General features: G+C 44.2%; 1 protein-coding gene across 3 annotated transcripts in view; it reads right to left on the bottom strand.

The window, feature by feature from the left end:
• AK7 (adenylate kinase 7) overlaps positions 1 to 10,782 on the bottom strand; it is a 53,558-nt gene extending 42,776 nt beyond the window's left edge. For 2 of the 3 annotated variants that reach the window (XM_024131111.1, XM_024131112.1), the window contains exons 1-3: positions 10,636 to 10,740; positions 7,427 to 7,615; positions 4,338 to 4,446 (exon numbers count right to left, since the gene is read on the bottom strand). In XM_024131111.1, coding sequence (XP_023986879.1) covers positions 4,338 to 4,446; positions 7,427 to 7,615; positions 10,636 to 10,740 — 403 coding nt within the window. Of the gene's footprint in view, positions 1 to 4,337; positions 4,447 to 7,426; positions 7,616 to 10,635 lie in introns of all 3 variants that reach the window. The other variant, XM_024131110.1, reaches the window with a different exon arrangement.
• Between the last annotated feature and the right edge of the window lie 178 nt (positions 10,783 to 10,960).

The raw sequence follows: 10,960 nt of genomic DNA, 5'->3' as shown, positions 1-10,960 counted from the left end.
AAAAAAAAAAAAAAAAAGGAACAAGTGGGTTAAATGAGGTTCCTTTTGAACAGTAGAGATGGGATGGAAAAGAAATGCAGGGAATTGTTGCTTTTTATTCTAAATCCTACTGTGCTTTTTAACTTTCAAAACATGTCCAGGTTTTATTTCAGAAAAAAAATTAAAATGTAAAGAAAATTGTGAGTATACATTATACAGAAAAAAATCAATTTCCAAAGACCAGCACAAAATAAGAACTCAATAAACATTAGGTCTGATTATTATTTTAGGTGGTGAAATTGTCTTAGAAAGTGCAATTACACATCATCTGTAAATATTTGCAAAGGGATAAAAATGTGGAGAGTAGGCGTTTAAAAAGCTCTGTTCCAGGGCTTCCCTGGTGGCGCAGTGGTTGAGAGTCCGCCTGCCGATGCAGGGGACGTGGGTTTGTGCCCCGGTCTGGGAGGATCCCACATACCGCGGAGCGGCTGGGCCCCTGAGCCGTGGCCGCTGAGCCTGCGCGTCCGGAGCCTGTGCTCCGCAACGGGAGAGGCCCGCGTACTGCAAAATAAATAAATAAATAAATAAAAATAAAAAGCTCTGTTCCAAAGGAGGACACATTGTTCATGTTATTGATTTGTCTCTTACTGAATGAAACTTAGGCCCACAGGGATAAATGAGAAATCAAACATTCTAAGCTCCTGAGGACTCCAGCACATCCACAGAGAGTACTTTTTCATCATGATTTCTCTGAATATGGTACAGACATTACTGAGGCTTCATTCCATTTCTCTGAACATGAGCCAAAATATAGCTTTGATACTGGTCTTATTCAGGGGTTGGCAATGTACCGCCTGTTTTTGTAAATAAAGTTTTATTGGAACCCAGCCCATTCATTTACATATTGTCTACAGTTGCATTCTTGCCACAACAGCAGAGGAGTTGGCTTGAAAAGCTAAACATATTTACTTTCTGGCCTTTAACAGAAAAAGTTTGCTGACGCCTGAACTAATCTGCCAAAAACCAACATGTTGAAGTGTAAAAAATACTGCAAAGTAAGGTGCTTGTGTCTTTTTGGCTGTCCTCCTAGCCTAGAATGGCAATTCAAATAAGCTGATTTGCTCTCCTTTGATCCGGACTTAATAAGGAGATGAATCACAAAGCACCAAATTGCTAAACATCATCTTGTCCCTTAGAGTTCATTACCTTTTTCAAAGCATTTAAAATATGAAAGTGTTCTCTGCGCCCCCTTCCTGACCCTTGCTATTGGGGAACACTTGTTGAACTGAATCAAATCCTCACAGTTAGAAATAATTCCTCTTCTCCTGGGGCTTCCCTGGTGGCGCAGTGGTTCAGAATCCGCCTGCCAATGCAGGGGACACGGGTTCGAGCCCTGGTCCGGGAAGATCCCACATGCCGCGGAGCAACTAAGCCTGTGCGCCACAACTACTGAACCTGCACTCTAGAGCCCGCGAGCCACAACTACTGAGGCTGCACGCCACAACTACTGAAGCCCACGCGCCTAGAGCCCATGCTCTGCAACAAGAGAAGCCACCGCAATGAGAAGCCCGCGCACCGCAAGGAAGAGCAGCCCCCGCTCGCTGCAACTAGAGAAAAGCCCCCGTGCAGCAACAAAGACCTAACACAGCCAAAAATTAAAAAAATAAAAAATAATTCCTCTCCTCCTAAAGTCACATGCATCTTGTGATACCTTTTGTGTCAACATGCCATTCTCTGCCCTGCAAGAAAGTTTCTCCCGAGTCCCTTAGCTCTCTTGTGGGCCTACAAGAGCCTTGAGGGTATCATTTTTTAAAAATTTGTCTTTGTGGGGCTTCCCTGGTGGCATAGCGGTTGCGCGTCCGCCTGCCGATGCAGGGAAACTGGGTTCGCGCCCCGGTCTGGGAGGATCCCACATACCGCGGAGCGGCTGGGCCCGTGAGCCATGGCCGCTGGGCCTGCGCGTCCGGAGCCTGTGCTCCGCAACGGGAGAGGCCACAACAGAAGGAGGCCCGCATACCACAAAAAAAAAAAAAAAAAAAAGAATTTGTCTTTGTATCTTCCTAATACGTTCAACCCCACCTCCTTAAGCCATGCCTGTGGAATGAATAAAGGTTGAATTTTGAAAGTTAATGTTTCATTTCTTTTAATGAAAAAAAAAATTCGGACACATAAATCAATGGAACAGAATAGAGAGCCCAGAAATAAACCCATGCACTTATGGTCAGTTAATCTACGACAAAGGAGGCAAGAAAAGACAGTCTCTTCAATAAATGGTGCTGGGAAAACTGGACAGCTACATGTAAAGGAATGAAATTAGAACATTCTCTGACATCATGTACAAAAATTAACTCAAAATGGATTAAAGACCTAAATGTAAGACCAGAAACCATAAAACTCCTAGAGGAAAACATAGGCAGAACACTCTTTGACATAAATTGTAGCAATATTTTTTTGGATCTCTCTCCTAAAGCAAAGGAAATAAAAGCAAAAATAATCAAATGGGACCTAATTAAATTTAAAAGAAATGGGAGAAAATATTTGCAAATGATATAAACGATAAGGGGTTAATATCCAACATATATAAACAGCTCATACAACCCAACATCAAAAAAAACAGACGACCCAGATTAAAAAATGGGCAGAAGAACTGAGTAGACATCTTTGCAAAGAAGACATACAGATGGCCAACAGGCACATGAAAAGCTGCTCAACATGGCTAATCATCAGGGAAAGCAAATCAAAACCACAATGAGATACCACCTCACAACTGTCAGAATGGCCATCATCAAAAAGACAACAAATAACAAGTGTTGGCGAAGATGTGGAGAAAAGGAAACCCTCATGCACTGTTGGTGGGAATGTACATTGGTGCAGCCATTGTGGAAAACAGTATGGCGGTTTCTCAAAAAACCAAAAACAGAACTACCATATGACCCAGCAACTCCACGCTTGGGTCTATATCTAAAAAGACGAAAACACTAATTCCAAAAGATACATGTACCCCAATGTTCCTAGCAGCATTATTTATAATTGGCAAGCTATGGAAGCAACCTAAGGTCCATCAACAGATGAATGGATACAGAAAAACTGGTGAATATATATACAATGAAATACTACTCAGCTATAAAAAAGAATGAAATTTTGCCATTTGCAACAACATGGATGGACATATTATGCTAAGTAAAATAAGTCAGACAGACAAGGACAAATACTGTATGATATCACTTATATGTGGAATCTAAAAAATACAACGAACTAGTGAATATAACAAAAAAGAAGCAGACTCACAGATATAGAGAACAACCTAGTGGTTACCAGTGGGGAGAGGGAAGGGGGAGGGGCTTTAAGGGGTAGAGGATTAAGAGGTACAAACTATTAGGTATAAAATAAGCTACAAGGATATGACGTGCAACACAGGGAACAGGCAGTATTTTATAATAACTATAAACGGAGTATAACCTTTAAACATTTTGAATCACTGTATTGTACACCTATAACTTATAATATCATACATTAACTATATTTCAATTAAAAAAATTCTATTCTTCGGAAGCTCCTGTTGCTAAATTAATTAAACAAGGAAGCCATTAGATTGAGGTGGTCCTAATAGCTTAGCAGCCTAAATAAGCAAACCCAAACCTAAGAACAGCTCATCACAAACAGTCAACTAGGCTCTCCCAAATAAGGGAAACACTTAAGTTACAGCCAGTCAAATAACTGCTTTTCTTTATAAAAGTCTTGTCCCTAGCTGCTGTTGGTGGAGCTCCTAACCACTTCCAACATGAATCGGATTGTTTTTTTGTTTTTTTTTTTTAATCCGTGCCACGTGGCTTGCAGGGATCTTAGTTCCTAGACCACGGATAGAACCCAGGTCCTCCGCTGTGAAAAGCTCAGAGTACTAACCACTGGACCGCCAGGGAATTCCCAATATGAAATTGATTTTTGTTCACATAAACTCTTCTTTTTTAATATATAATAAGAAACACTGTCAAATGCAGTAAACATCAACTTTATTTTTATGTATTTATTTATTTTGGCCACCCTGCACATTATGTGGGATGTGGGATCTTATTTCCCCAGCCAGGGATGGAACCCATGCCCCCTGCACTGGAAGCACAAAGTCCTAACCACTGGACCACCAGGGAAGTCCCTCACATAAACTCTTAAATATTTTCATATGCCTCCGTTTATCTTTTAATGCTATCCACAGGCATATCCACTAGTCTGATTTCACTTCCCGTTTTAGGTGAATTTCAGATCAGTTCTTCCACGGTCCTAATTTGCCTAGTGTTCCTGAGATGACTCTTAGGTAAAGTAAAAAGTCCCCTCCCTGGAGATCAAGGGTGCATCTCACTGACCAGAGACTGCCCAGATGGCTTCCTCCACTTGCTGGGGGTTCTCAGTGATGTTATAAATGATAACATCACACTCCAGCAGGTGCCTGAGAAGGTCTTCTCGAGAGATAGCCTGAAAAAGAAAGCTGACAGTCATTTGTTGCAAGAAGCGAACAAAGTAACCTTAATATTTAGATGGGAACGACAATTTCCAAATGAGATATGTTGCCTGGATAGTCCCACAGGAAACATTCACAGAAGGATTTTTTTATTTAAAATGAAATTTTGCCTCTCTTCTGTGTGTAGTTTTCAAGTAACAAAGTTTATGAAAATAGCCCGGAACAGATGAATAAGAAAATTGCATAATGATCTTAGGTACTATTTCTGCATGCTGTTTAAACCCCGATTCAGGAGGAAAGAATTAGAACACAATGGAAGAGAAAATGTGTGAGGCATTTAAAACAAACTCAAGCGCTATGCAAGTTTCTTTGAGCAACTATAGATCATGAATCACTCAGAAGTGCTGATAAGTGATTAATGTGGATTATTTCAGAATCCTCAAAATGGCATTAATCTGGCCTCATTTGAGATGTAAGTTACCTTATTACAGTTGACAGCAGGGAGTATTTTAAAAATACAGAAACTTTTAATGGTTAAAAATACCAAGTTCTTATATGAGATGAAAGTAACTTTGGTGATCATTGTGTCCAAAGGAAAACACGCCCACTTGGTAAATCATGATTGGAATGATTGAGGATGAAACAGGCACGTTTTCAAGAGAACGGTCATCCTGACCATATGTTGAGTGACCATGATTGTGCATTCATTCGTTCCCCCAATAAATATTTGTGGGCCCTGATTTTCACCCCAAGGGGAAAGGCAAATAATGTATGATTGTTGATACTACAGATTAGCGTGTGTGTGTGTGTGTGTGTGTGTGTGTGTGTGTGTGTGTGTGTTTTCCAGTCTATAGTGGGAAGCCAAGAGCCCACAGCAATACCAGGCTTGCAGCTGTGATGGGGGCAAGTGCATGATGAATGGTATAAAGGACACTCTTGGTTGTCTACAAACATCCATCTCCTTTTCTTCTTTCCCAACAGAACCCCAATTTTGTTCAGATACGCCCCTTCTCAGCCTGTGGGAAATTAACTCCACCTTCTAGCTTAAGGGATGGGCCTTACTGATCTCAGGGTAAGTGATTGGTTCAGGAATCAGCAAGTGACTCAACTCAAGACACTGAGATTCAAGGAGATACCTGCGGGATGCTGCTGGAATGTTCATCTCCTTTTTCTGAGAACTTCTGGAAGTTCTCTTCATCAGAGTGTTGCTGCGTTTGTGTTCAAAGCCCTGGAATGTTGCCGCCTTGCTGCCAACCTGAGGATGAAGTCACCCCCGGAGGAAGACAGAGCCCAGGAAAGGGCAGGAAAAGGAGCTGCAGCCCCTGGATCATGCCAGGCCTGAAGCAGGTACTTCCTTGAGACCACCAGCCACATAAGCTGATGAATTCCTTATTGATTACTGATTTGCATTGCCTTTTTTTTTTCTATTACTTGCAGCCCCAAACAGCCTAAACTGATAACAGACAGCAAGGCCCTTAATACAAATTAGGGCAGAGTAGTTTTGTAGAGGAGTGTGAGAGACTTCATTCTGGGTAAATTGATATAGAAGTGCTGCAGGACATCTGGGGGAGTGGACTAGGAAGCAGTTGGATGTGCAGGTCGGTCAACAGGGCTGGAGAAGGATTTGAAAGGCATTGGCTTGTACAGGGGAGCTGAAGCTATAGGACTGAATAAGGTTTAGAAAGGATGCGTATTAGGAGAAGGGAGGGAGCTCTGAGAAAAACTGCATTTAAAGAGAAGGAGTGGATGCGTAAGGGCAGTCTGCCAGCTGCTGCTGCTGGGAAGCAGGGAAGAGAGGCCCTTGGTAATGAGGGGCTGGCTGGTGACAATGGCCAGGGCATCTCCTGTGAAGGGGTGGGGGCTGGAGAGTGCAGGAGTGAGGCCTGAAAAGGTGGCTGAGCCCTCTCTCAAGTTCAGTGGTGGCAGGGCCCAGGGGCATAGAAAGAGGCAGAGAGGCCAAAGTAAGAGTGTGTGTGTGTGTGTGTGTGTGTGTGTGTGTTTCCAGCGAGAAAGATGTGAACATACGTAGAGATGGAAAGAAAGAAGCCAGTGGTGAGTGAAGAGCCAGAAGAGGGTAGAAGCGGGTAAGTGGTGAAGAAAGTTCCCAGAGATGGTAGGAGGGGACTCATTCATTCATTGATGAATACTTATTGAGGGCCAGTGCTGTCCGTCACTGTGCAAGGATACACGTGAGAATAAATGGGGTGCTGTCTCTACTCTCAAGGAACAGATAGTAATAGTGTGACCCACAATAGACAGATAATAACAATGGAGTGAGAAAAGTGTAAGAATCTAGGCAGGTAGAGAGCTCAGAATCTAAACTGGGAGTGGGGAATCATGGCGGGCTTCCTGGAGGAGAAGACAACCCGAGGTAAATCGTGAAGGATGAATAGGGCTGGTTGGGGGAGGCAAGAGGGAAGGCTCTTCCAGGCTACAGCATGTGCAAAGCTGTCTCCTAAGATCTAGAGAGCTGCAGGCAGGGTGACGGGAGGAATTAGGCTGGGAGGGTCACCCTTCTTGCAGGTATTTAAGTCCCTGGATGAGGACTGTGTAGAATTTGTCATGTGAAGGCAGCAGTATTTCTCAGTAAGACAGCGATATAATGGTGTTATCCTTGAGTGGCTTATTACCAAAGGAGATGTCTCTTTCACAGATTGCGCCGGCCATGGCCCAGAGCCATGTTGGGGTGATGCAGCGCAGGATACACTTTAAATACAGGGCAGAGAACTTTATGAGTCTGAAAGTCCAAATGAGATCCATACTTTCTAAGAATACCTCATTTAAGTTCTTTGCTGCAGGCAAGACTTGAAAGTGGAGAGACAACGGTTGTTAATTTCCATCACGGGAGGAAGACCTGCCCTCACCTCTCCCCTCAACTTCCCCACCGTCTCACGTTGGCAGGAGAGAGGAGACAGGAGCAAATACATTGGCAGGGCATCGGAGCAGGGGGTGGCCCTCCCCTTCGCCCCCTCTCAGCAGTCCCTCTGGACTTACATAGTAGGTCTCCACGGCAAAGCTGGGGCAGGGGGTTTCGAGCGTGGAAAGCGTGCCCACGATCTGGAACGTGCCTTCCTTCAGGTTGGCTGAGGAGGCTTCTGGCACCGCTGATTTATCTTCATCGTGCTCTTCCTCCTCGTCGGTAATTTCTTCAAGTGAAGCTCCGACGACAGAGTTCGAAAGAAACTGCAAGCAAACAGGAATTTCCTGAATACTAAGAACAACGGAGAGTAAGGCCAGTCAATGAATGATGATTCTAAAACCTGACCTTTACTGACGGCTTGCTAGTGGGGCCACTCATGCTTTGTACACCGGTATATCATTGAAATTGGTTTAATTCCCACAACGACACAGTGAAGTGTCTATTCACTATTATGACTCCCCATTTGATAGGCGAGGAGCTCAGGCTGGGAGAGCTTAAAAGCTCGTTAAGGGTATTATCCTTCCCTAGCATCAGGCAGAGCTGGGCTAAATTCACGATGGTCGTTTTGTCTAACAGGTAGAAATGTAATGCGATCAGCTTAGGTAACTTAAATTTGCTAGTAGTCACATTAACAAAAGGAGAAAGAAACAGGTGAAGTTAACTTAGGTAAAGTTTAAATTTTTAAAAATTTAGGTAACTTTTTTTTAACTCAATATATCCAAAACATTATCAGTTTAACATGTCATCAATATAAACATTATTGAAATATTATATATTGTTTTCTTTTCCCATAGTAAGTGTTTGAAATTTGATGTGTATTTTACGCTTACAGTGCATCTCCATTTGGACTAGACACTTTTAAACGTTCCACAGCCACATGGGACCAGTGGCTATGAATAAGGAAATAGAATGAGGTTGGCAAAGTTTCTTTTTTTTGTTTTACAAAAGCTGTCTTTGTGAGTTGTTTATGCAATGTTCATGGCTTTCATATATAGATAGAAATAATTTTAATTTATATATTAGACATATAATTTATAGATTAAACATGTGTAAATAATCATGACGATATCACCCCTTGGGAGTAAAAACACAACAGAATGCCCCACCCCCTTTATTTTGATTAAAAAAACAGTCCAAGTTAATAGACAAGGTGTCAGGTTTAATCTCTTATTGGAATCTATTTTTCCCAAGTATGCCATATATATTTTCATTTACCTCTCAAACACACACATTCAATTTTATTATCTCGTTTCACAAATGAGGAGATTGAGGCCCAGCAATAAGTAATTTGCCCAAGATCGCATAGGCGGGGAGGGGTGAAGTTGGACCTTCTGATATGACACCCACGGCTGTACAGGTGCCCCTGCCTGACACACTACCCAGAGACCGGGGAGAAGGGGCTGTGGTGGCATTGCCCAGCTGGGCCTGAGGACAAGAGACATGGTTTCCACATTTTTTTTTTTCTTTTTTTTTTTGCGTTACGCGGGCCTCTCACTGTTGTGGCCTCTCCCGTTGCGGAGCACAGGCTCCGGACGCGCAGGCCCAGCGGCCATGGCTCACGGGCCCAGCAGCTCCACGGCATGTGGGATCCTCGCAGACCGGGACGCGAACCCGGTTCCCCTGCATCGGCAGGCGGACGCGCAACCACTGCGCCACCAGGGAAGCCCTCCACATTTTTTTTAGATGCTTTATATTTCTACTCCCATATTGCTTAGTGCAGACAATAGCAATTACTTGGAATTTGAGAAAGTCAAGTCCTGGTTTGTTAAGGAATAACTGGAAATTCTGTTATTGATAAGCTTTGGAAAAAATCTCTACCAACGAAAAGTTTTATTGTAAAAATATTATGTCGTAAAAAATAATCAGAGATCAAAAGGGGATAAAGAAAAAGTTAAATTCTCTTCCTTCCCTCTCTCCTAATTTCAATCACGTCACGTCCCTTTTTAAGTACTCCAATGGCTATCAATGGATTTAGAACATAAACCAAATTCCTGACCAAAGCCCCACAAGATCTGGGCCTTTGGGCTTGCCTCTGCTTTGTTAATTTACACAATAAATATCGATGAACTGCTGACCACGTGTGAGGCACTGTTTAGTTGCTGAGCTGGGCCACATTTTGACTTTCACGGGCCCTTTCCTCCAAAGGTATATTAAAAATGATATTTTATGACTGTATATCTATAATGACACACTATCTTTGACTCTAAAATTTAATTTGCTTCCTTCCTATTTTAAGAGAAATTATAACATTTGTGTGGGCCCCAAAGCCACATGGGTCCTGGGCACGGTGCCTGCTGTCCCCTGGAGTCCCTGGTTCACTGCAGCCTCACCACTCTGTCCTCTGCAACCTTTGCCCTTGCCGTGCCCTCTGGAAACTATTTCCTCGGGCTGGACCCTCATCTTGTGTGTGTCAGATTGAATGTCACCTTTCAAGAGAGCTCCTTCATGCAACTCTATTTAAAGCAGCTGCGCTCTCCCCCCAGTCCACCTCTTCTATTCTCTTTCCTTCAGAGTACTTATCACCTATTGAAATATCTTGTTTATTCTAGTAATTATTTATTGTCTGTCTCCTTCCAGAGGGGCAGGGTCTTCAAAGGTCAAAACCTTTTTTGGTCTTATTTACTGTGCCAGCCTTTTAGTAGGAGCTCATGAATGAGTGACTCCCATCCTCCAGAGGTGATAACGGTTAAGTGTCTTGTGTATGCTTTGAGACGTTTTCTGTATTTAGGTTGTCTATCTATCTATCTACCTATCTATCTATCTATCTACCTATCTACCTATCCTCTCTATATTTGTATCTATCTTTTTGAAAGACACAGGTAAGTTCATACTACTCCTGTCTTTTTTAATGCTTTGTTATTGCATTTAGTTTTGGACTTCTTTTTCCGTCAGTTGCCTGATTCAGACGAGTTGGCGGGAATGGAAAGAGAACCGGGTTAGGAGGTCGGAGACCTGGCCCTATGTCCAGGTCCTGCCCCCAACTTGCTAAGTGATCTTGGGCAAGCCCCTTTCTGCCTCGAAGCCTCAGTTTCCTCTTATTAACAGGGGAGGAACCCCGGCTGGAACGGAGATCTCCAAACACCTGGGCTTCCAGGTGGGGCGCTTGTCTAGCCTGGGTGCAGACTGGGGAGAAGGGGGCATTGGCCGTGCCCAGGACGAGGGCGGGTCCCTTAGGGGAGGCCCTGATAGCGCCCGGTGGTGCAGGCCCTCGCTGGGTTCGGGGGCTGGGGCGGGGGACTGGGATTTGGGGGCTGGGGTTCTTCTGTGATGCACCGCCGCTCACCTTCCCGATGTTTCTGCTGCTATATGAGTCCAGCAGGTTTATAAACACCCTCTGGATCCGGATAACTTTCTCCGTCCGGGCAGCAACTTCCTCTTCTTCAGCCATGGTGGGAGCCTCGCTGGTTGCTAAGGAGAAAGCGTCCCTTTGGTTGCCAAGGAGATGGGGCCGCGGCCCTAGGACCGCGGGGCCAGGCGGCCCTCCGGGGTTGGGGCTAGGGCGCGGGGCGGGGCGGGGCGGGGCATTCCCGGGGCGGGGGGCGGGGCCTCCGGTTTCCTGCGCCAAGCAGGCCTGCGGCCCCGCCCGGGCCCCACTCTCCCCTGCTTCA

This window comes from Physeter macrocephalus, chromosome 11 (genome assembly GCF_002837175.3).
Source record: "Physeter macrocephalus isolate SW-GA chromosome 11, ASM283717v5, whole genome shotgun sequence".
In the NCBI taxonomy this organism is placed as follows: domain Eukaryota; kingdom Metazoa; phylum Chordata; class Mammalia; order Artiodactyla; family Physeteridae; genus Physeter; species Physeter macrocephalus.
The sequence above is the reverse complement of the archived record's forward strand: the minus strand, read 5'-3'. Positions and strand labels throughout refer to the sequence as shown.